Source organism: Pelodiscus sinensis, chromosome 5 (assembly GCF_052426305.1).
Source record: "Pelodiscus sinensis isolate ZL-2025 chromosome 5, ASM5242630v1, whole genome shotgun sequence".
NCBI lineage: Eukaryota > Metazoa > Chordata > Testudines > Trionychidae > Pelodiscus > Pelodiscus sinensis.
Genome location: NC_143056.1, coordinates 39,013,119 through 39,039,113, shown reverse-complemented (window position 1 = coordinate 39,039,113; position 25,995 = coordinate 39,013,119). Strand labels below are relative to the sequence as shown.

The 25,995-nt window shown below is 45.3% G+C and overlaps 1 protein-coding gene across 8 annotated transcripts in view; it reads right to left on the bottom strand.

Annotated features, from left to right (window-relative positions):
• The window catches only part of CEP128 (centrosomal protein 128), a 393,105-nt gene that overhangs the window by 328,035 nt on the left and 39,075 nt on the right, over positions 1 to 25,995 (bottom strand). For all 8 annotated transcript variants that reach the window (XM_089778396.1, XM_025181171.3, XM_089778400.1 and 5 more), the window contains one exon: positions 12,108 to 12,224. In XM_089778396.1, the coding sequence (XP_089634522.1) occupies positions 12,108 to 12,224 (117 nt within the window). The remainder of the gene's footprint in view (positions 1 to 12,107; positions 12,225 to 25,995) is intronic.

Here is a 25,995-nt window from a genome sequence, read left to right as displayed (position 1 = left end):
TTCCTAAATTTATGAACTACAGAAAGATTGTAAGTGATCATAAGTAATGAACACACTGATTTTTTGTAACAAATAAAAATAAAAATAAAAACAATGTGAATTCTATAAACTAGACTGTATCTAAATCAAGTAGTCTCACCCTGATGGTGTCATTCCTTAATACACATGCTGGAATTTTCCTCTCCTGCCTGGGACCACCTTTCCAAAACAAAGTCTTTGTTGTCCTGAGGTGTTTCCAGATGGTGAGTTGAGAAGGGAGTGAGGATAAATTATGTCACTTCTTCTCCTTTACAAGTTCTTTTAGCTTGCTGAATATATCTTTTGCTGTGATATGAACCAAGACATCTCCATTGTCTACATGCTCTTACTAAGAGGTCTCCATTGTACACAGTACCTGAGGTAGTTCTTATGAGCATGCATTCTCCTTAATTGGCCATCATCTGCATCTGTATGCCCCCCACGATCTCCATTTCCTCAATTCCCAAAGTCTCGCCCAATTCTCTCTTCTGTCCCTCCATTTTAGACAGAAACCACTTCTCTTTATAAAGGTCTCATAAGATCAAACAAATAAAGATCATATGATTTTAAATGTAAGTTGCATATGCATCCTAATGCTAAATACTAGCTGTGCATATTAATATTTCTGTTTCTAACTGAAGACAAGTTCATAAAGATTTTGAGAAGGAAAACAAAGCTCCACTGTATACATTTATTTAAAAATCTGTCTCCACATCAGGGTGGATTTTAATGATTTAAATCAACAAGCAGGAAACCTTCATTTAAGGCATCCATTTTCATAAATTTTGAATTTGTATTTTTTTAATTATTTTCCCAAGGGAGGGTAGACTCTAATTTGTTGGTAACCATTAAAACTAGTTGATTTCAACTAGATATTCCCATAAACTGAATTGCGTGATTCTTTCAGCTAACCAGGAGCATACATGATATCTATAAAAATTTATGTAAGCAAATTTTGTGCTTCATTTACATTTATTCTGATTAATTTTATATTTGTTATTTTCGAAAATGGTGAAGCATTTCTTATATAGTAGACGCTAGTTAAGTTTTTTAATTGTGATTAGCATCAAGCTCTATTTGAATGGAAATTCAAATTCTAGTAATTCACAAAATCAGCATTTATCATAAAATAAAATTATCCTTTTGTCTTCCAGATTTAAGGTATCAAAAAGTTTATCAAAACACATTTTGAATTTAAAACTCATTGTTTAAACAAATGAACTAAGTTAGATAACTGAATTATTTTTAGTCATTGTGTCTTTCAAGATACTAAAACTACCAGATTTCATCCTCCCACACCAAGTTTTTAAACACAGATTGAAAGAAGAAAACAAGTTTTTTTTTCCTTTTTCAATTCCCAATTGGTTTCTTAGCTTTAAATGTATAAGTAATCGAACTAAACTTGTTGAATAAACTGAAATGAAAAAAAATATTGTTGCTGAATTTGCAGAAGAGGCTACTGCTGTCAAAAGCTGATTTAGCACTTCAACAGACTTTGGTTCCAGGAGCTTTGCAAATAATTTGCCACAGTTAAGTAGTCTGACATTTTAAAAACCTACTAAAAATATTTTGTATTTAATGTAAATGATCTTAAGAAATGATAAATTCAGATCTTAAAGACTCTCAGTATCAAAATCAATTTCAAATAAGTTGACATTAAACACAAACCTGTATTTAAATAAAAATTACTTTTAATTATTTAATCTAATGAGGTTCAACAAGGACAAATGCAGAGTCCTGAACTTGGAACAGAAGACTCCCAAGCACTGCTTCAGGCCGGGGACCATCTGGCTAGGCAGCAGTTCAGCAGCAAATGATCAGGGGATTACAGTGGATGAGAAGCTGGATACCAGTCAACAGTGTGCCCTTGTAGCCAAGAAGGCTAATGGCATATTGGGGTGCCTCAGTAGGAGTATTGCCAGCAGATCAGAGAAGTGATTATTTCTCTTTTTTCAACACTGGAGAGACTACATCTGGAGTACTGTGTTAAATTGTGGGTCCACCATTACAGAAAGAATGTGGATGCACTGGAGTACCATGGAAGGCAACAAAAATGATTATCACATGACTTATAAGGAGAGGCTAAGACACTTATCTTATGTAGTCTACAGAAAAATAAGGGGGGATTTAATAGCAGCCTTCAACTACTTAAAGGTGGATTCCAAAGAAGAATGAGAGAATCTGTTATCAGGGGTGACAGATGACAGAATGAGGAGCAACGGTCTCAAGTTACAGTGGAGGAGGTCTAGGTTGGATATTAGAAAAACTTTCACTAGGAGGGTGGTGAAGCACTGGAATGGGTTACCTAGGGAGGTGGTGGACTCTTCTTACCTAGAGATTTTTAAGTCCCGGTTTGACAAAGCCCTTGAGTCGATGATTTAGTTGGTCCTGCTTTTAGTGGGAGTTAGACTCGATCTCCTGAGGTCTCTTCCAACCCTATGATTCTATTTTTTATTCACTTTGCTTCACATGCACATAATGTTTAAACACTATTAATAATCATGGTAGCTCAGAAACAAAAGAAACAAATACTAGTAAAATAATTTTAATCTTACCAGCCACAATATTTACAAAAAAGACTCAAAAATATAGCTTAGCTGTTAAAATTTGACAAATGACAAATATGGCTACGGTAATACATAACCATATAACACAGCCATGTCACTTTAAAAAAAATCAATTTAATGACAGCAATATTATGGAACAAAAATAAAACACGGGAACATTCAAAAATGGAAAACAGTAATTGAAAAAAATAAGTTATTCATGTTCAACTAAGCCCTGCAAGTGTGCAACTGCATTTGTTAAATTTAGCATCACCGCTTTTTTACCACAGTGAAACACTGACAAATAGTGGTCAGTTGTCTTCATTGCATTTTCTTCAATATTTACAAGCAACACTATTTTAATCTTAAAAAAAAAAATCCCTTAATTACAAAAGCTGAAAGACATATTCAAGCTGGTTGATTTAATAAATATAGCTACCTGTAATACCATTGCCTAAATTATAAAGTAATATCTAAAGTAGTAACATTCTCATACAAACAACCCAGATCTAATACTGAATGGAGACATTTATGGACAATTAATACTTCCCATCTCAAGGTTCTATTTTTTAATAACAATATTTTGAAAAATGAATTGGGAAGGATGACCACTAGCGGTCAGGCCAGGAGCAGAGCCCAGTGGAGAGGACAGTGACGGTAGCAGGGGAGAAGCAGAAATAATCTACGCTGGTCCAGCAAACTCCCTCATTCAGGACCAGTCAGCTCCCCAGACGCCACATCAGGGAGGTCCAACCTATAGTAGCAAGTTCTGCTAAAATTTGCAATTTGGAGAGGCTACTGTAAAATGTTTTTGGTAACCCAATCTCATGAGCTAACTCTGTACTAGCACTGACTAGGGCAAGGCTACTCAACTGTGGAAGCCCCGGAGGTCACAATGATACTCACAGCATATGCCGACGGCTACAACTTAAGTGTGGTTGTATACACATGAAAATATATGCAAAGAGCTTCTTTCACACTGACAGGCATGAATATAAAGCACTTCCCACAATGCCCCAGCACCTCTTCCATGGGGACAAGAAATGCTGATACCCTGTACCCGCCTGTTCCAGCCAGCTCGTCCGCTTGCATCTTTCAATACTTATCCCAATTGGGAGACGCCTTGCCCTTGTGGAGTGTGTTCCCAGTGGAGGCCATGTTCAAAGGATCCCACTTGCAGGCCGCGTGTTCAGCCCTATGTGAACCCAAACTGCACTAGGGCCACAAACAAATGGGCCGTGGGCCACATGCGGCCCATGGGTCGCATGCTGAGTAGTCCTGAACTAGCAATATAATGTGTTGAACTCTACCACATTTAAAAAAAAACCTGAAAAGAGTTCCCACTCTTACATACCTGATCCTTCTGAAACCAATATACTAGGACTGTCAAGCGATTAAAAAATTTAATTGTGATTAATCGCGTGCACCTCCCCTTTGAAACTCTGCCATGGCACTTCAACGGGGCAGCGCTGCATGGATCCCGGGAGCAGGTAGAGTCCCCAGCTGACCCTGGGCTCCATGCAGTGCTGGCCCTTTGAAGCACTGGAGCGGCGTTTCCAAGGGGCAGTGCAACATGAAGCCCAGGATCAGCTGGAGTGAACAGTACTGTCATCAATCTCAACAAAAAAGACAGAATGAGACAATCTTTCTAGCACTTCAGACAGTTAAGTTTCAAGCTTCCTTACAATGTCTACCTGTTCTGGAAGAAAAATTAGAGGACTGGAGGCCCAAGTGTCAACCCTACGCTCGATCAGAGAGTATGAAGACTTCCTCAATAGAAGGCAGTGTTTAATCCTTCAAGCACGGCAGGCGGAAGAGCCAGAGAGGGCAGTACAGGACCAGGAAGAGAACTGGCAGCATGTAACTTCTAGAAGGGGAAAAAGGCCAGCACGGGACTCCCCCAATGTTATAGAGGTAAGTTATCACTTTCAGGCTCTCTCCACAGGCTCTGCAGTACTGAATGCTTTGGAAGGAACCTCACAAGGAAGAAACTGGAAGGGAACACCATCTACAGGAAGGCATGGGATGCGTAGACCTAGGGATGGGGGTTCCACAGCCACCACCTTCAAAAGAAAACAACGAGTGGTGGTGGTCGGGGACTCCCTCCTAAGAGGGACTGAGCCATCCATCTGCCGTCCGGACCTGGAATCTCAAGAGTTGTGCTGCTTACCGGGAGCTCGCATTCAGGATGTAACTGAGAGGCTTGCCAAATTGATCACACCTTTGGATCGCTACCCCTTCCTGCTTCTCCATGTGGGAACTAATGATACGGCCAAGAATGACCTTAAGCGGGTTACTGCGGATTATGTAGCGCTGGGAAGAAGGATCCAAGAATTCGGAGCGCAAGTGGTGTTCTCGGCCATCCTCTCTGTTGACGGGAAAGGACTGGGCAGGGATCGTCGAATAGAGGAAGTCAATGGGTGGTTGCGCAGGTGGTGTCGCAGAGAGGGCTTTGGCTTCTTCGACCATGGGACTCTGTTCCAGGCACAAGGATTGTTACAAAGAGATGGGATCCACCTAACCAAAAGAGGAAGGAGCATCTTCGCGGGCAGGCTTGCAAACCTAGTGAGGAGAGCTTTAAACTATGTTCGTCAGGGGACGGTGACCAAAACCCTGAGGGGAGTGGGAAAGTCAGATACCGGGAAGAAATGCAAAGAGGAACAAGCAACAAAGGAGGACCCCTGATGCGAATGGACAAGACAAGGTGATCAACTGGTTATCTGAGGTGTTTGTACACTAATGTGAGAAGCCTGGGCAGCAAACAGGAAGAACTGGAGGCCCTGGCCTAGTCCAAGAAATATGATTTAATTGGGATAACAGAGACTTGGTGGGATGACTCGCAAAACTGTCATGGAAGGGTATAAACTGTTTGGGAAGAACAGGCAGGGGAGAAAAGGAGGAGTTTCACTTTATGTAAGTGTAGCCAGACAGAAACCCCCCCCCTTGTAACATCCATTTTTGCTTGCCTGGAGCATACAGGGCACACAGAGCAGAAGGCCCAGGCTGCTGTGACCGTGAATGGCTGTAAACAGAGATACGCCAATTGCTGACCAAGAGGTTGCCAAGGAGTGCCCTTGACTGAAACCCATATTGATATGAACACACATCCATCCGCGGGGGGAGGAATCTCTCACCCAGTAAAAAATGTCTAGTATTCACAATTTAGTTATCTCTCTTGCAAGTGTAAATTAACTTGAAACTTGCTTGTAAGAACTGGAGCCACAGAACGGACCAGTACAATTCGGCATTTTAGATAAGAAAGAGAATACGGGCCCCCAGGGGTATAAAGATAGGTCCAGCAGCGCATTTTCTCTGAGTGTCAATCTATCATCTATCTGCTGGTCGGGTTAGGTGTTTGATCTCCCGAGGTTCCAAGGGGACGCCCACCTCGTATTCGTCTTTCCTAGGAATTGAGAGACCGGCCCTGGCCTGACACGCTGGAGTCGAGAGGCACAGAAAGGGGTAAAAATTGTACCTGGATGTGGTCCTTTGTTTAAGTATATATATACATAGACTTAGAGCTCTTTAAAGATTAAGCTGTCACTTGGTACCATTATTTCTATTTTCTATCTTTATTTTCTTTGTAACCATTTTTAAAATCTGTATTTGTTAGCATTTAAGAAATAGAGCAATAGCCATTGTAACCATATGCTTTTATAAGTCTTTTAATAAACCTGTAACTGTTTAAGCTTTAACCTGACTCCTTCAGTTGCTGTAACAGAACCAAGCACAATTTAAAAGAACTTCAGCCGGTCATAAAAGGACAGACATAGGGAGAGCTTGGGCGTTTGGATCTGTGTCACTCCCAGGTGACAAGATCCGTTGGGGCACCTTTCCAGCCTTTCCCAGGCTGCCCGCTGCGAAGGAACTTTGTGTTCTAGCAGTTAAAATCTAAGGTGTAATAAGCTCTTCCTATATAACGGGGCGTCTGTTGGCCTGCTGGCCACCCTCTGCGACGGGACCCCGGTCCTAGCAGTAAAGACACGGACGTTAAACCTTTTCTCGGAAGCATACACACACACACTGCCCTGACCGTCGGCTGACAGTAAGAGAGCACTATGATTGCTCAGAAATCCAGTATAAAGAGGGAGAAAAACCTGTTGAGAGTCTATGGGTTAAGTTTAAAGGAGCAAACAACAGCAGTGATGCTGTGGTTGGTGTCTGCTACAGGCTATCGAATCAGGTGGACGAGGTAGATGAGGCTTTCTTCGGACAACTGAGCGAAGCTTCCAGATCGCAGGCCCTGGTCCTCGTAGGGGACTTTAATCACCCTGACATCTATTGGGACACCAATTCGGCAGTACACAGGCAATCCAGGAAGTTGTTGGAGAATGTTGGGGATAACTTCTTGACACAAGTGCTGAAGGATCCGACCAGAAGCCGTGCGCAGCTTGACCTTCTGCTCACAAACAGGGAGAAACTCATAGGGGAAGTAGAAGTGGGTGACAACCTGGGAAGCAGTGATCATGAGATGGTAGATTTCAGGATCTTGACCAAAGGAAGAAAAGAGAGTAGTAAAATACACACTTTGGACTTCAAAAAAGCAGATTTTGACTCCCTCAGAGATCTGATGGGCAGAATCTCCTGGGATGCTAACATGAAGGGGACAGGAGTCCAGGACAGCTGGCTGTATTTAAAGAAGCCTTATTGAAAGAAACCATCCCGATGCATAGCAAGAGAGGGAAACATGGTAGGAGGCCAGATTGGCTTACAGGGGAAATCCTTGGTGAACTTAAGCCCAAAAAGGAAGCTTACAAAAAGTGGAAACTTATACAGATGATCAGGGAAGGGTATAAATGTATAACTCAAGAATGCCGGGGGGTTATCAGGAAGGTGAAAGCGCAAATGGAATTGCAACTGGCTAAGGATATGAAGGATAACAAGAAAGGTTTCTACAGGCATGTTAACAAGAAGAAAGTGATCAGAGAGGGTGTGCGGCCCCTATTAGATGAAGGAGGTGACAGATGATGTGGGGAAAGTTGAAGTACTCAATGCTTTCTTTGCCTCTGTATTCACGGACAAGGTGGGCTCCCGGACTAATGCGCTAAGTGACGCAAGATGGGATGAAGATGGACAGCCCTTGGTGGGTAAAGAACAGGTTAGGAACTATTTAGAAAAGCTAAACGTACACAAATCCATGGGTCTGGACTTAATGCATCCGAGGGTACTGAGGGAGTTGGCAAATGTCATTGAGGAGCCTTTGGCCATTATCTTTGAAAAGTCGTGGAGGTCGGGAGAAATCCCAGATGATTGGAAAAAGGCAAATGTTGTGCCCATCTTCAAAAAAGGGAAGGATGATCCAGGGAACTATAGGACCGTCAGTCTTACCTAGGTTCCTGGAAAAATCATGGAAGGGATCCTTAAGGAATCCATTTTGAGGTACTTGGAAGAGAGGAAAGTTATCAGGAATAGTCAGCATGGCTTCACAAAGGGAAAGTAGTGCCTGACCAATCTGATTAGCTTCTATGATGAGGTAAACTGGTTCTGTGGACGTGGGAAAGTCAGTGGATGTGATATACCTTGAATTTAGCAAGGCTTTTGATATGGTCTCCCACAATATTCTTGCCAGCGAGTTAAGGGAATGTGGATTGGTAAGATGGATAGAAAGATGGATAGAAGGCCAGGCCCAGCGGGTAGTGATCAATGGCTCGGTGTCAGGATGGTGGTCGGTTTCTAGCGGAGTGCCCCAAGGTTCAATTCTAGGACCGGTTTTGTTCAATATCTTTATTAATGACCTGGATGAGGGGATGGATTGCACCCTCAGCAAGTTTGCGGATGACATTAAGCTAGGGGAGAGGTAGATACACTTGAGGGTAGAGATAGGGTCCAGAGTGACTTAGACAAATTGGAGGATTGGGCCACAAGAAATCTGATGAGGTTCAACAAGAAGAATCCCAAGCATTGTTACAGGCTGGGGATCAATCAGCTAAGTAGCAGTTCTGCAGAAAAAGACCTGGGGGTTACAGTGGATGAGAAGCTGGATATGAGTCAACAGTGTGCCCTTGTAGCCAAGAAGGCTAATGGCACATTAGGTTGCATTAAGAGCAGCATTGCCAGCAGATCCAGAGATGTCATTATTCCCCTTTATTCGGCTCTGGTGAGGCCACACCTGGAGTATTATGTTCAGTTCTGGGCCCCCCACTACAAAAAGGATGTGGACGCATTGGAGAGGGTCCAGCGGAGGGCAACCAAAATGATTAGGGGGCTGGAGCATATGACCTATGAGGAGAGGCTGGAGCATATGACCTATGAGGAGTTGGGTCTGTTTAGTCTACAGAAACGAAGAGTGTTAGGGGGGATTTGATAGCAGCCTTCAACTTCCTGAAGGGAGGTTCCAAAGAGAATGGAGAAAGGCTGTTCTCAGTAGTGACAGATGGCAGAACAAGGAGCAATGGTCTCAAGTTGTGGTGGGAAAGGTCCAGGTTGGATATTAGGAAAACCTATTTCACTATGAGAGCAGTGAAGCATTGGAATGGGTTACCTAGGGAAGTAGTGGAGTCTCCATCCCTAGAGGTGTTTAAGTCTCAGCTTGACAAAGCCCTGGCCGGGATGATTTAGTTGGGATTGATCCTGCCTAGAGCAAGGAGCTGGATTTGATGACCTTCTGAGGTCTCTTCCAGCTCTATGGTTCTATGATTCTATGGATCTGTCTACTGTTTTCCCTTAAAGAATTCTCAGTTTCCTATCTTGGGGAAATCTTCAGTGAGCTCCATACAAGGGACTCCCTTGGCCTGTTTAGAATCCTACAGACTTAAATCATAGAATCCTTGAACTGGAAGGGACTCATCAAGCCCAGTCCCGACTTCACAGCAGGACCAAACAGATTCTCCCTGACAGGAGGTTGTGGAATCTCCATCACTGGAGATATTTAAAAGCAGGTGAGAGAATTTATTCCCGTGTTTAACCACCTTGACAGTTTGGAAGTTTTTCCTAATGTCCAACCTAAACTTCCCTTGCTACAATTTAAGCCCTTGCTTCTTGTCCTATCATCAGAGGCCAAGGAGAACAATTTCCCCACGTCCCTCCATGACACCCCCTATTAGATACCTGAAAGCCACTATCATGTCCCCTCTCAGTCTTCCCTTTCCAAACTAAACAAGCCCAATTCCTTCAGCCTTGCCTCACAGCTCATGTTGTCTAGACTTTTAATCATTTTTGTTGCTCTTCTCTGAACCTTCTCCAGTTTTTCCACATCTTTCTTGAAATGTGGTGGCCAGAACTGGAGATAACACTCCAATTGAGGCCTAATTAGTGCAGAGTAGAGCAGAAGAATGACTTCTTGTGTCTTGCTCACAACACTCCTGTTAATGCATCTGAGAATCGTGTTTGCCTTTTTTTTGCAAGTCTCACACTGTTGACTCATGTTTAGCTTGTGGTCCACTATAACCCAAAGATCCCTTTCTGCAGTACTCCTTCCTAGAAAGTCAATTCCCATTCTGTATGTGTGAAACCGATTGTTCCTTCTTAAGTGGAGTACTTTGCATTTGTCCTTATTAAATGTCATCCTACTTAACTCAGACCATTTCTCCAGTTTGTCCAGATCTTTTTGAATTATGACCCTATCCTCCAAAGCAGTTGCAAACCCTCTCAGTTTGGTATCATCTGCAAACTTAATAGGCATACTCTCTATGTCATTATCTAAATTGTTGATGAAGATATTGAACAGAACTGGTCCCAAAGCAGACCCCTGCAGAACCCCGCTTGTTATGCCCTTTCAACATGACTATGAACCATTAATAACTACTCTGAGAACAGTTTATCCAGCCAGCTATGCATCAACCTTATAGAAGCCCCATCTAAGTTGTATACACCTAGGTTATTGATAAGAAGGCCATATGAGACCGTATCATCCAAAGCAAAACATTAGTCTTCAATTTGAAAATTTGTTCCCAACTGTCAAAATGTCCATAAGGTAATCATTAGTCCCCAAAAAGGGCAAAAAAGGAAGTGTATATAAATCAGCAGGTAACATTACCGAATCACACATGAAACAGCTCTAATTAAACATATATCCATGAAATGGATAACAACACACTAGTCTGAAAATTGATGCATGAATATTTGAAGAATTTTTCCTCTCAGGAAATCCTAAGAAATAATTTCCTCTTCAGAGAGCCTTAATGAAGCACTCTGACATACCACTCATATTTAAGAGGAGGAAATAGGAGATAGAGATCCAATTGACAAAATATAAAAAATATTTTGATAAGAGTTACTTTTTTCCCCTATTAAAAGAATATTTTATCTTCTTAAATATGGCAGTTAAGGAAAATTTCTGGCCTTCTACAAAATACCAAGTGTCAATATAAATTAATCCACTTCAGTTTCCACTGCAATGCAGAATCCAAATTTGCTTTTTAAAAAAAGCACACAAGTTGTCACTGAAAATTGATAAAATATTAAATTAAGTATTTTGTATCAGCAGCAGAACCAATTATACAGTCTAAGATAGGATTCCAAATCATAGTACAAACTCATAATCAAATAAAAAATTAGAATGCAAAATATGGTCTCATGTGTTAGTTTTGGAAGAGGTCCTTGTCTCTCGTGTATTTTATGTGTTTACTAAAGAAGAAAATGGAAGGGAAAATTTTCTCCTAATTTCTGCTCAGTACTATTCTTGTGGTTCACCAAACTTAATTCACTTTAAGTACAAATGATTTCACAACACCAGAAAGGTGCCTAACCAGTGTGCTGTGTTTAATTAGCCCATAAGAACAGTACTAAAAAAATAGTTCAATGTTACAATTTTAAAAATGAGGAACAAAATTAGGGATGTTATATTTAGTCTAATCAACTAATCGACTAGTCGATGGATTTTCCGGCAATTAGTTGATAAGCAGGCTCTTAATACATTTAAAAAGCTGAAGGGCAGCAGATTGGACCTGGTGCGAAATGGGACTTCTGATTCCTGGCTTGCGCTAGGTCCCACCGCTGTGCACCAGCCTTTTAAATGTAAAAAGCCTGGAGCGCAGCAGGAGGCCAGGAATCAGCTGTCCCGGCTAACGCTGGATCCCCCGGCTGAACTTCTGATTTTTAAATGTATTAAGAGATAGCAGGCTCTTAATACATTTAAAAAACAGTGGCACAGCATCTAGGACTGGGCACAAGCCAGGAATCAGCTGATTGCCCAGACCCCGCTATCCACCTACTCCCTGCGAAAATGATGCTGGGGGGAACCATCTTTTAAGCCAGCTCCCCCTAACACCGGCTCCTGCTTCCCCCCACTTGGGAGGGGAGGGGAAAGAAGCGACTAGTCGAGGGATTAGTCAACTATCCGATAAGCTTTTGCTTATCTAATAGCGAACTAGTTGCTTATATCCCTAGTACAAATATTTTTAAATGGATCAAACCCAGGAACTGGACTTTTTCTTAGAATCTTCGTGCCACTAACAAAAAACTTTTTCTACTAGCAACACAGCACAAGTGAGATCCAGTAAAGCTAGTTAATGCACATGCTTTTTACCGTGACCCCTTCCACTTCCTTGTCTGAGCCAGGCTCCCCAGTATCACAAAAACTTAACTCTTAACTATCTTACATACCTCCTGCAACTGCATAGACATGTGTCCTAGTTGGTCTTGCCGTCTTTCTACCAGCTGCCTTTCTGTGCGCATTTCTTGTTCTATTTCTTGAAGTCTTCTCTCTACCCGCTCTGATACCTTTATAAAAAAAAAAAAAAAAAGATGATTAGAAATTTTTTGGAATGGAGTGGTTTAGGAGAAGAAAAGGAAGACCCTTTATAAAATACAATTTAAAGTTGATGGAAAAAACTACTTTTAAAAGCAGTCTTACTCAAAATCACAGAGATTCAAAATGAAATGAGACATGTTAGGACCAGTCTACCCTATTCTGATCACCGCAAAATTATTTTATAATATATGCATGTAGGCTTTGCCAGGTTAAGCATTAAATATCTCCAGCGAGGAGGCTTCCACCTTTTTCAGCATGCTTCAAACAGAGCACTAGACTGGGATTCAGGAGCCCTGAGTTCTACTCCCAGCTCTTGTCACTGGCCTGATTACACTTGTGTAAGTCACCTAAATTCTGTGCCTTAATTTCCTCACCTGTAAAATATCAATAATATTAATCTCCTTTGTAAAGTGCTTTGAGAGGTACTGATTAAAAGCTCTATAGAAGAGGTAGGTGGTATCATCACTGAATATCACTGTTCATTAAGTCTCAGAGTTAAGAAGGTTTTCCTAATATTTTGTTGAATCCAAGGTTAGTCTAAATATGAATACACAAATGATACGTTACCATATATTACATCCCTCATATTACAAAGACAGTAACTGGAACTAAAACTAAATAGAATAATTCTATGGCAGTGTTTCCCAGTTGGTGCTCCGGGGAACCCTGGGGTTCCGCAAAGCAAAACTAGGGGTTCCACGAGGAGCCGGCACTCCCCCCCCTCTGAAAGAGAGAGAGCTGGCTAGCCAACAGAGGCATGGGCAGCAAGTTGTATGGGCTCGTGGTGCCCATGCTCCACCAATATTTGGAACTGGAGTGGGCTCCGCCCCCCCATCCCCCATGCATCTCCCACCCTGGTCCCAGACTGTCTCTCCCTTGTCCCCGTCCCCACCATGCGCAACCTACACTGATCTTCCCCCTTGCTGGCTGCTGCTGCCCTGCACTGCGTGCTCAAACCGGTAGGCGGGGAGATGCCCGGGTGTGACGTAACATCACAGCCCAGGATTTTAAAACTACTGGGCGCTGCGTTGCACCGTATGGCTGAGTTGCAGGATCAGAGTCCGGGGACGGAGTGCAGACTCCAGTCCCACAAAGTGGAAGGCAGAAGGTAGGGGAAGGGGAAGGGCTGGGAGAGGAAGGGGTTTGTGCGGAGGGGGAGGGGAGAGGGGGAAGAGAGGGGAAGGCACCAAAGAGACAGGGTAGAAGAGAGACAAATGCCAGGGGGCCAAGTGCAGACAATGAGGAAAAATGCAGGAGGGAAGGTGTCAGTGGGAGGGGGGACAGGGTGATGCTGGGAGGGGAGAGGGTAAGGGCATTGGGGGTTAGAGGGGGGACGGGGAGGTGCTTCGAGAAGGCTTGAAAGAAGGGATGGGCATGAGGAAGGCCGGGATGGAGCAAGTCATGTGTGAGGGTACAGAGGGCATGAGGGGCATGAGGAGAATGGGGGCAGAGGGTGGTGAGAGGGTGGGCATCAGGGAAAGAGGGGAAAGGAGGCAGGGGCAGTGAGGGAAGGGGGAGGCAACAGAAGGGTGCAGGAGTAAGAGAAGGTGCAAGTGCCAGGGGATTCTGGGGGTGAAGCAGAAGGGCAGACACCTGCAGGGGAGGGACCAGCACCAGAGGGGAGAGACAGGGCAGGTGTGTAGAAGGAGGTGTAAGAAGAGGGGATGAGGGGGGTAGCTCGCATGATCAGAGTGGGGCTACTGGAGGAGTGGGCACAGGGAGGAGAGAAGGGCTGGTGGAGGGGGGCAGGTTGCAGGAGGGCTGAGGGCAGTAAGAAGGGCAGGAGTCAGGACAGCAGAGGAGAGTGAGGAGTTGGGAGGCAGCAGGCACCAGGGGAGCTAATGGAACAAGGGGAGGAGACGTGGCAGCAGAGAGAAAAGGTAAAGGTTTAAAAATATTTATTAATAACTTGGGTGCCACAGTGGCACATCCAAACAAGCCACATGAACTAAGTACTGATGCACAACACAAAATTCATTTTGCTCATGAGAGGAAACTATGTCTACATTGGCGGTTTCTTGTGCAAGAACACGTCCACACTGCCACGTGCAAGCTGTGCTTTTGCACAAGAGCATCTATGGCAGTGTGGATGCTCTCTTGCCTGAGAAAGTGCTGATGGCCATTTTAGCCATATGGCTTTCTTGCACAAGAAATTCATGTTGCCTGTCTACACTGGCCTCTTGCGCAAGGACAGTTGCACAAAAGGGCTTATTCCTGAGCAGGAGCATCATAGTTCTTGCACAAGAAGCCCTGATTTCATACATGAGAACAGCAGCGTGTTGCGCAAGAACACACAGCCAGTGTAGACAGGAAGCAAGTTTTTGCGCAAGAGCGGCAGCTTTGGCGCAAGATCGCGCCAGTGTAGACACAGCCGAGGGAGGGAGGCAAGGGCAGGGAATCAGCACTGGCTCAGCCTGTCTGCATGGTTTGGGGGAAGGTGCAGGGAAATTGAGCTCAGCTGGGTTGCAGAGTGAGGAGGTCTGGGGACCTGGGCTGGGCTGGGCTGCGGGGGGGAGGGGAGTGTGTGTGTGTGTGTGTGTGTGTGTGTGTCAGAGCTTAGTTTGGCTGCAGGAGGAGGGAGGTACTGGGAACCAGGGCTAGACTCAAGGGGAGGGAGGGGCAGGGAATCGGCGCTTGGCTCAGCAGTTTTGCAGGGATTAGGGGAGGTGCAGGGAAATAGGGCTCAGCAATCCTGTGGGGGAGGCATGCAGGGAACCAGTGCAGGGCTCAGATGGGCTGAGGTGGATGGGGGAGGGCATACGGAACAGATGGGCAGCTCAGCTGGGCTGTGGGGGGGTTGCAGAGAACTGGTGCTGTGCTCCTTTGGATTGTGGGGGATGGTTTTGGGGGAGGTGCAGGGAACCAGTGGGGTGGGCAGCTCAGTTGGGTTGCTGGGGAATAGAGGTGCAAAGAAGCCTAGTGGGACGGAGGCGGGGCGGGAACCAGGAGCCCTGAAATGACCTCCACTGGTCCAAAAATCCCTCATCTGGGACCAGTCAGGTCCAGATGGTGCCAGCTCGGAGAGGTCCAACTCCTACCCAAGTCCCCTCCTTGCACCCTCCGTCGTCGCCAGACACCCTACCTCCAATCTGTTCCTCCTCCCTCCCCCTGGCAAGACACCCTACATCCAGCCTGCTTCTGCACCCTACCTCCCACCCAGACCTTACCCTCTTCCGCCCCCCCACCTCCCTCTCAGATCCTACACCCCATCCCTATCCCACTCCTTGGCAGCCCTGCCATCTACCCTAGCACCTAGCACCACCCTGTCCCAGGCCCTGACACCCTGCCTCACACCCCAGGACTCAGCACCACCCTGGCCCCGGCCCTGGCCCCAGAACTCTGCCATCCATGCTAGCACCCAGCAGCACCCTGTTCCTTGTCCCAGCACCCTGCCAGTCACCCTAGTGTCCAGCAGGACCATGTCCCTGACCCCAGCACCCCGCCACCTGCCTGCCCCAGCACCCTGTCACCCGAGCCAGCATCCTTCACCCAGCAGCACCCTCTCCCCAGCCCCAGCACCCACTTTCACTCTGTCCCCTGCTCCCACCAGCACATTTGGGACCACATTAGTGAGGCTTGGGGGTCTTTGGAGGGTTGTTGGGTTTTTTTTTTTTTGCATCTCACTTGTGTGGCCCCAACAGACTTTTCTGTGGGTCAGTGACCCTTGACTCAAAACAGGTTCCTCACCCCTCTCATAAATAGAGACAATGCTAAAACTTTTTGAGTTTGACATAATATTTTATTTAAAAATGAAGCCTGGCCAGCAAGCCCCCAACTGGGGCCAAACCCCCATCTCACTGCAGCATCATAACACTCCTGCACCACCTGACCCCAAATCTGAGCCTATCATACACTGGAACCCCCTGTCCTGAGTCTCTTACATCCCCAAACTCCTGCAGCCGCACATCCTCAGTCTTCTGCCACCACACTCCTGCACCATCCACACATGGCAAATCTGTGTCCTGAGCCCATCATACTCACAACCTTCTTGCCCTGAGTCCCTCACATACCCAGCCCAAACTCCAGCACCCCCACATCTACAAGCCCATGGCTTGCTCAGCACCCCAACACTCCCGAGCCTGGAGCCCCCTCCCCGAGCCAACAGCCCCTTCTCCTGCATCCAAATTTCCTCCCAGAGCTTGTACTTCTCGCCCCTTCCCACACCCAAATCCCTCATTCCCACCCCAGACCTCCTGTCTCAACCTGGTGAGAGTGTATAAGGGCTAGGGGTGGCAAGTGATGGAGAGGAGGGAAACAGAGCAGATGAGGCCTCAAGGAAGGGGGGTGGGGGTCTTGGGGAAGGAATGTGATTTTGATGCATTTGTGGGGATTTTCATGAATTGGTGGGTCCCTCTGGCACCCCCCCCTTTTTTTTTTTTTTGCTTGACAAACCTAGGGGTTCCTTGAAAAGCTGAAAAGGTTCCTTGGCCAAATAAAATTGGGAAACACTGTTCTATGGTATCGTTAATAGAATCTACTAGCAGAGAGCGCCCTCTAGTGACTTATGTGAATTGAATCAGCAATAAAATTTGATGACATGTAACAGTTTGTTACTGTTCTCTACAGTTGTAGTGAATGCAAAGGTTTAAAAAGCTGTTTTACAAGCACCAGATTATTAAAATACTATTTTGTAACACTCAATTTCCCTGTTAAGTGATCAGCAAAGCGTTAGACATGGTGGGTATGGTAATATCTTTTATTGGACCAGCTTCTGTTGATGAGAGGATAGTGTTGGGCCAATAAAAGAGATACTACCTTATCCACCTTCTCTCTCCAATATCCTGGAACCTACCCAGCTAAAAACTACATTGCATACTAAAAGTTAAATCAACTACAAATACAGCTAACATTAAAAAAGTAACATCTTCTAAAGAACTTTGTGATGTTGTGACAAATGCCGAGACTGTTGGGATAAAAAATTAAGCCAAATGCTTTTTTTTTTTTTTCCTCACTCCATCAGTATGGGAGAGAAACTAATATAGTTTTAGAAAATGAGGTAAGCAATAATATTCACGCTCACAAAAAAAATAAATAAATCTAAGATCAGTAGCTCGAGAGCTCGGAGGACTCCAAATGACATACATAGTCAGTAATATTACATTTTAAGGTTTCATTCATCAACTTGCACTACGTACTTTCTTCATGAATTCTGCAAATGCTTTTTTTGTTTAAATAAAAATGAAACAAATTAGCTATTTTATTAACAGAATATTAACAACAGAATATTTTCTATTTGATGAATTGCTGGTTATGGTTTAAGGTTTGTAATGTTGTTTTCAGAGAAGCACTGTTGTGGAATTACGAGTTGATGCCAATGATAAAATAATACAGGTTCTAAAGATTACTGTAGTCTCAGGCATAGAAGATGCAGAGGATACATTCAATATTTTTTCATTTCTTCCTCTTTTGTTATGGGGTAAATCGCTATCAAATGTGCCTCTGTTATTAGGATGAGATTGTTTGAAGGCTCCCATGTCAGAGAAATTAGATGTGCTGATCTGGTTATAGTCTGTCAAAGAAGATTCCAGCATGTTCGGTCTTCAAAATGTACTTTGCAGTTACCATTAGTAAATGGAGTTAGCTAGCTACTCACTCACCCTCTCTACCTCTACTAATTTATTGCAAGTAGGAAGATCCAGATGCAGGAATGTAATTATAATATTTACATGTCTTTTGCTTTGAAATATCTGATTTGTCCCCTGGGTTTTTCCCCCCATCATGCAAAGCTGATAAGGGTGTCTTGTCCAATCACAGTATCAAACATCAAATCTGAGACACACACAGGAAAAGAACTAAAATTTAATTCCCAGTCCTTTAACCATTAAAACCAGCACTACCTCCCACACATTGAATGTTGTACAATATATATACACGACAATATTTGATTGATAGAGAAATAGGTAGGCATGACAATAGGTTTTATTTATATTCTTCAACAGCAAACTTCTATAGTACTTTAAAGGCCCTTTCTTGTGAAAGGCCCTATTGAATTTGATAACAGGAAATAGTGACTTCTACAGTGTTTTTTGTCGGTTTTTGCCATGAGATAGTGGTTAACTTAGAGAGCCTGGATTTTTTTAAAGCATCAGTGAATGCAAGATAAAACATAATACATGGATCCCAAATCCATTCTCTGGTACATATGAATACAAGATCCACAGATTTGATCAAAAACAATTAATGATTATAAATTACCAAGTACTAACAAATATAAAAAGAACCAAGTATCACACAATGTTTCAGGTTTTCTTTTGACAACTGCAGCTTAGATTTAATTATATTTATAATAACTTTACAATATGCTACTAATAAATCTTCTGTTGTATAGTTTGCAAAAATAATGATGTTTATAGTATTTATGAGAGACAAATTCAGCACTATCTTTTCTGGGAAATGGGGGAATGATCGATCTAACTTTCAAGAACAGTTTATAAAATGCTCAAATTAACAAATAAAAAATGGTAAAAATTAGCTTTTGGATTCCATCTAAAGAAGAAAACGCCTTTCTGAAGCTGCCATTCTTATCTCTTCTGAGTATTACACCTTTATAGAGAACTAAGTTTATAGGGAGGAAAAACACATAGGATTTTGGGTGAGTGAGGCCACCCTGTATTAGCACCTTAGAATAATATAGACTTTAAACTACTGTATAACTAAGAAATTAAGGGTGCTTTGTGGAACAAAATTGGACTGGAAAGAGACTCAGGAAACCTGGACTCAATTTTTATATTTGCCACAAACTTTCTCCAAAACTTTGGGCAAAATCATTCCATCTCCTTCCATCTCAAATCCCTATTTGCAACAGGGGGGTAATATTATTTCTCTGCCTCCCAGGGACTGAAGGATCAATTCATTAATGTCTGTCAAGCTCAGACACCAAGATGACTGAGATCATAAGTACAACCAGAAAATGTATCCGTTATCCATGCACCATTAAACAGGAAGTTACTCACCTTGGTGCAGTAACGATGGTTCTTTGAGATGTGTGTCCCCATGGGTGCTCCACTATAGGTGTCAAGCTTGTCCCAGATTGGCTTGAAGGGGGGGGGGTCATGTTCGGGCATTCAGGACTAGCTCTAAGTTCCATGGTTGAGGCAGCTCTCTATGTGGCAGGTAGAGATTAGCCATCACTTTCATGAACCTTCTAATGATGGATTAAGCAAACACCGAATAGCCCTCCACTGGGTGTTGGAAGACAGTGATCACAGCAAGGTGAACCTTGAGAGATGACAGCACTAGACTAGTACGTTTTAAATGCAGGATGTAGTTGAGAATGCGATGGATGGGGGCAGAGGTTGGATCTAGACTGTTTTGTTGAACAAAACTTATGTCACTTATGCAGGTAAGTGGTCCGAGTGCTGGGTCTTCTACTTTGGAGCAGGACATGTTTAACATCCAGGGAACAGATCATTTCCGCATCTTAGAACCAACCAGGAGCCATGCTGAGAGACGAAGGTGATCAGGTTGAGTGTACACTAGGGTTCCCTGTTCCTGAGTCAACAGGTTATGGTGTCTGAGTAGGTGATAGAGTGGGAGAGAAGACATGCGAAAAAGGTAAGGGAGCAATGTCTGATGCGGCCAAAAGGAGGCTATAAGGATTACTGTTGCATTGTCCCTGGTGACCTTTTCTAAAGTTCTCAGTATCAGGGAAGTCAGAGGAAAGGCATAAAGCAACTGAACGCTCCAGTTGAGGAGAAAAACATCTCCCAAGGATCTCAGTCCTATGCCTGCTCCAGAGCAGTAAGACCTGTATTTCACATTTCGATGTGTGGCAAATAGGTCTATGGTCAGGAAGCCCCAGACGTGGAAGATGTCTTGTAGCAACCGATGATTTAGCTCCCACTCGTGGTTCGTGACAAAGTACCTGCTGAGTGCGTCGGTGTTGTCTTTGCCAGGTAGGTACGGTGCTAGAATCATTCTATCGTGATGGATGCACCACTTCCACAGGCATCTTGTCTCTGCACAGAGGGAAATGCGATCGAGCGCCTCTGTAACCAGACAGAGCCCCTGTAGCCAGACATGAACCCCATCTTGGTTTCCGCGCCCCCCCCCCAGAGAGCAAGAGAAAGGCAGTCAGCCTTTGATGCCCTGGGAACGCAGGTGTGCTGCCTGTCCCTGACTCTACCATAAACAGAAACCAGACAGTAAATGGGCTAGCTGATGACTCGGGGCCTCCCACCGTCCTGATGGCTAGTACCAGTAATTGACACGCCTGCACTGTCCCAGGAGAGGAATCTTCGCCCATCACATACCAGAGGTGCCCATTGTCTGCATTTTCCCAGGTGTGAATTATGCTTTGCACCCTTCGTGGGAAACTTGGTGTTCAAAGCCATTTTTCCTAATTGGCCACTTGAGACCAGGAAGAAGCCTACGTGACCCAAGGGGTATAAAGAGGGGTTCAGTAGCCCACCCCATTTGAGCTCCAATCATCTACACCTGCTGGCAGGTATTGATTGTCTCCCGAGGTCTGTGGGATGCCCAACCTCGCCCTACTTCTTCCCGAGGGATTGAGAGAAAGACGCTGGCCACGCCAAGTCTGGAACGCAGGGGTGAGAATATATACTTGCTAGGTGTCTATTTTGCATGCATTTAATAAGAGCTCAGAGAACCAAAAGGGTTTCATGGTACCTGTAAGTGACTTATTAGTGTAATTTCTGTCCTGTCCTTTGTAGTGGCTGTGTTATCTGTAACACAGTAGTAGCATTTAACAGCTAAGTTTACCTTGTAACAATAAAATAGTAACTGTTTAAGCTTTAACCTGACTCCTTCAGTTGCTGTAACAGAACAAAGCACAACTTAAAAGAACTTCAGCCGGTCATAAGGGACAGGTGTAGGAAGAGCTTGGGCGTTTTGGATTGTGTCACTCCCAGGTGACAGATCCATTGGGGCATCTCAGAGTCTTTCCTGGACTGCCCGCTGTGAAGGGGTCCTGTATCCTAGCAGCTAAAATCTGAGGTGTAATAAGCTCTTCCTATAAACTCGGAGCGTCTGAGAGCCTGTTGGCTGCCCTCTGCGACGGGACCTCGGTCCTAGCAGTAAAGTCACAGATGTTAAACTCTTTTTCGGGGCGCCCTCCAGCCTCCTAGGCTGCCCACTGCGACGAGACCTTGCGTCTCAGGAGTTGAAGACTTGGGTGTAACACACACGCACACACTGCCCTGACCATCGGCTGACAGCCCCCCCGTCACATCCATCTTGCTTGCCCCTCTGAGGTGCCTCGGAGCACACAGGACACAGACAGCAATAAATCAGCATAGTATTTGATGCCTTGACAGAAGGCTCGGATATGCTGGCTCATCGTGACCCTGGATAACTGTAAACATAGTGTAGCAGGGTCAGTCCCACTCTTGGGCCCCTGACCCCTGTTCAGCCCACTGTCCCACAGTCTAGAAGTCACAGTAATATGGCTTACTCGCCTTGGTTTGAGTTTTGTTGTCTCCCTGTAGTCTTAACAAGGTCGATGCGGTTCTCTTGACTCCTCCGGAGTCTCTCTCTCTCCAAACTCCTCCTCCACAGTTCTCCAAACTCCTTCTCAATTTGCTCCACACTCTCACAACTCTCCCAACTCCTTCTCAGCTCTCTCCACACTCTCACAACTCTCCAAACTCCTTCCCAACTCTCTCTCTCCTCACCCACAGTGAGGGTACTTAAATAGGCCTCCAGGCAGCCTCAATAGGTTTCACCTGGGCCTTAATTGATTTTGCAGCCACCCTGTCTCAGCTGCCCCTATTTAGCTAGGATTGCTGACTCTCTCTGCCTCTTTCCCCTTCCATCAAGCTCTTTAATCTGCTGTATCACCCCTGCTCTGTCACAATAGATAAAAGGGTGATCAAGCCAGTCACTGACCAAGAGGCTGCAGAAACTTCCCTTAGCTAACACCGATATTGATACGATCACAAAACCATCCCGGGATGGTCGAGCTATGTGATTGACTCCCGAGATCCACATGGGGATGCCCAGCCTCGTATTCATCTTTCCGAGGAATTGAGTGACCGATCCTAGCCTGACACGCTGGAATCAAGAGACGCAGAAGGGGTAAAAATTGTACCTGTATGTGTCCTTTTCTTTTGTCATTGTGCATGTATAGCATTAGAGCTCTATAAGGCTAAGTTGTCATTTTGGTACCATTATTTTGGTGTGTTTTCTTTTCCCTCCTTCCTTTGTAACTACTTAAGACCTGTATTTGCTAGCAGTTAATAAGTAAAGCAATAGCCATTGTAACCGTATGATTATAAGTTTCCCTAAATAAACCTGTAACTGTTTAAGCTTTAACCTGACTCCTCCTGTTGCTGTAACAGAACCAGACACAATTAAAAGAATCATAGCCGGTCAGGGGTAAATGCAGTAAGAGCTAAGTGTCGAGTCATGTCGCCTCCACAGAGCAGACTCTTGGGGTGCCCATCAGCCTCCCTGTATGCCTGCTGCAAAGGGACCTTCGTCCTAGCAGTCAAAGACTCGGGTGTACTAGGGCTCACAGACCACTCGCTACCCCAGCCACAGGCTGACAGCCTCCCTGATGGTTTATGCAGAAAACTGTAGTCATATTGTCGGTAAGCACCTTGATGGTGTGGCCTTGGATGAGAGTGACAGAGTGCTTGCATGCACTGAAAACTGTTCTCAATTCTAGGGGGTTGCTATGGTGGGAGGTTTGTTATATGGACCAGCAGCTCTGAACATGATGGCCATGAAGGTGTGTCCCCCACCCTACCAAAGATGCTTTGGCTGTAATTTGCTTCATGAATAGAGGTTGGTGGAAAGGCACACCGCCTAACATGTTGGCAGGGTAGGTCCACCAACTCAAAGATTTCACCACTTTTACTGGTACTGCCATTCTCCTTTGAACGTAGTGTTAGCCAGGAACATAGACCAAGTCTATCCAGTGCTCCAGGCACCAAAAGTGAAACCTGACATGCGCTACAACAGTGGTCCCCAACGTGGTGCCTGCAGGCGCCATGGCGCCCGCCGAGTGATCGGGGCCAGCCCCGGCCCCAGGCGCACGGGCAGCCCCAGCCCCGGACACGCAGCACAGAAGCGGCGCGTGGCCCAGGAGCGGTGCCGGCCCCGGGCATGCAGAGCATGGGCAGTCCCACCCCTGGGCGTGTGGCACAGGAGTAGCGCCAGTCCCAGGAGTGCAGCGCATGGGTGACACCAGCACCGGGCGCATGGGTGGCACCGGGTGCCCAGCCCCGCCCCCAGCTGCCCACTCACTGGGTGCCCAGTCCCGCTCCCAGCAGCTCCAAAAGGTTGGGGACCACTGTGCTATGACATATGTGGTAGCTGCCATGTGCCCCATGAGTTGTAGGCAGGTAAGTACGGAAATTGTGGGGCTAGTGTAGAGGACCTGTACAAGATCCTGGATAACCTGAAATCTTTTTAATGGCAGGTAAGCTCAGGCAGTAGATGAGTCTAGGCATGTGCAGATTAATTCCAAAGATTGCTGTGGTGTCATCGACAATTTTGGGAAATGGATTATAAGGCCAAGAGCTTCAAAGACTGCCCTCGTCGTGTTGGTAGACTGCAGTGCATCATCAAAGGATGGCCCTTTGATCAGACAGTCATCGAGATAAGGGAAGATAATGATCCTAGCTCGACGGAGGTGGGCCGCTACGACCACAGGTGCCTTCGAAAAGACTCTGGGTGCTGAACACAGACTGAAGGTTAAAACTCTGTATTGGAAGTGCTCGGCTCCAACGACAAATCTTAGGAAATGCCTGTGCGCCGGATAGATTGTGACATGAAAGTAGGCATCCTGCAGATCAAGGGACTCAAATCAATCCTCGCTGTCGAGCACTAGAATAATAGATGCTAAGGTCGCCATCCTGAATCTCTGTTTGTGAAGATGTCAGTTGAGATGGCATAGGTCTAAGATTGGCCTCCATCCACCACCCACCTGACTTTTTCTGGGTAAGAAAATAATGGGAATAAAATCCCTTGCCCCTGAACTCTTCAGCTACTGCTCAGGTGGTGAGGGGGTGCAGGACCTCTTGCCTCAGAAGAGTTTCATGAGGAGGGTCCCTAAAGAGGGAGCAAAGTGAAGAGAATCAGATATTACTAGCTAGAGGACCCACTGATAGCTTTTGTCTATCAAAGCTTTCGTCTTCCACCTTTGATTGTAATTCTTTGGGTACTCTTGTGGACTGAAGCCATGAGACTCTGTACATTACCACTGAGGTTGCAGTGGATAGTGCAGCCATGTCGGTGATGTCGAATGCAATCTGCAGAGCCATATGGGAAGCGGTGTATCCCTCCTGTATGACAGATTTTAGAATCTGGCATTTGCTATCCTGGAGGTACTCTATAAGTGTGGTTAGCTTTGTATACTTATCAAAGTTATGATTTGCCAGGAGAGCCGCACAGTTGGACATTGTCAAGGTCAGAGCAGCTGACAAACTTTTCTGCCGAAAAGGTCCAACCATTTACTGTCCTTGTTGTTGGTACTATTCTTATATTGTGGGGCCTTGGTCCTATGTTGCGCAGCATCACTCACAATGGAGTTAGGTTGCAGATGTGTGAATGAAGAGTCCAACCCTTTAGAGGGGATGAAGTATTTCTTATCTGCCCTTTTGTTGGCCCCAAGAGCAGAAACAGGTGTTTATAAAATGTCGTCCATCACTTCTAAAATAGCCTCATCAAGAAGCAAAGTGACTTTGGATTTCCGAAAGGGCTGCACATTTTTTTAAAAGATGGTACTGCTTTTCCTTTACATCCATCAGCTGGACTTCCTGACTGTTGGCAACCTTCTTGAAAATATCCTGAAATTGTCGAAGGTCATCTCTTAGTAATGAGTCTCCCAGAAATACCGCCTTGTTGGGAAAAAATGAGGATGGATCCATCAGAGAAACCCCCTGTGGTTGCTCTTGGTCAGAGAGTTGATCCTCCTCAGGCTCAGAACGTTGAAGTGCCTGGGATGTGGTTTGAGTAGGAGTGAGAGGTCTCTTGTCGGCAGGGGTGGGCGAATTAGTATGGCCACACCTGGGATGTGATCGGTAGCCGCAAGGTGACCAACAGTGGGAATGATGCCGTGAGAAGGAGTGATGTGTAGGGCAACGGTATTCATAATAGGTGTGACCATGGTGATGACTAGTGACATCTGGCAGGTGAGGAATGCCTGGCCGAGTACATGCTCCTATAGTCATCATGGTAGCAAGTATAAACGGAGAGTGTAGGCAATCTAGATGACCTGGATCTTTGTCTTGCCAGCACGGGAGATAAAGATGTGTGCCAGTTCCAATAGTAATAACGGGGTGAAAGAACTGCGCCCCAACAAGCTCCAGTATTTGATCATCGTACGATGCAGTGGCGGGTCGGCAGGTGGAGCTGATGAAGCTGGTGAAGGGAAATGAGGCTCAGGAGAAAATGAGACATGCTCCAGACTGGGGGAAAGGAATCATGACCCTGCGGGATTTATGGTTGGCCTTAGCCAGTGCCGAGGACTGAACTAATGCTGACTGGGCTGCAGGTGGCACATAAGGTTAGTCGGTGCCGACTGCAGTGTCGGTGTTTGCTGTGTCAGCAGTGTTGCTCATGCTGACTACACCAGCAGTGCCGCTGCAACTGTAGAAGCCAAATCCAGCCCTGGGGTTGGTAGTGGTGCTGCAAATGACGCTGGTGCTGCTGGTGTCAACTCTCGGGGTAGACTCAGCCTTGGTGCAGACGTGCTATGGCTTGATTTCTCTTTCTCTGGACAGCGAGTAGAAGCCATCCCGGAAGTGCTCAGCTTATCTCCGACACTAACACAGG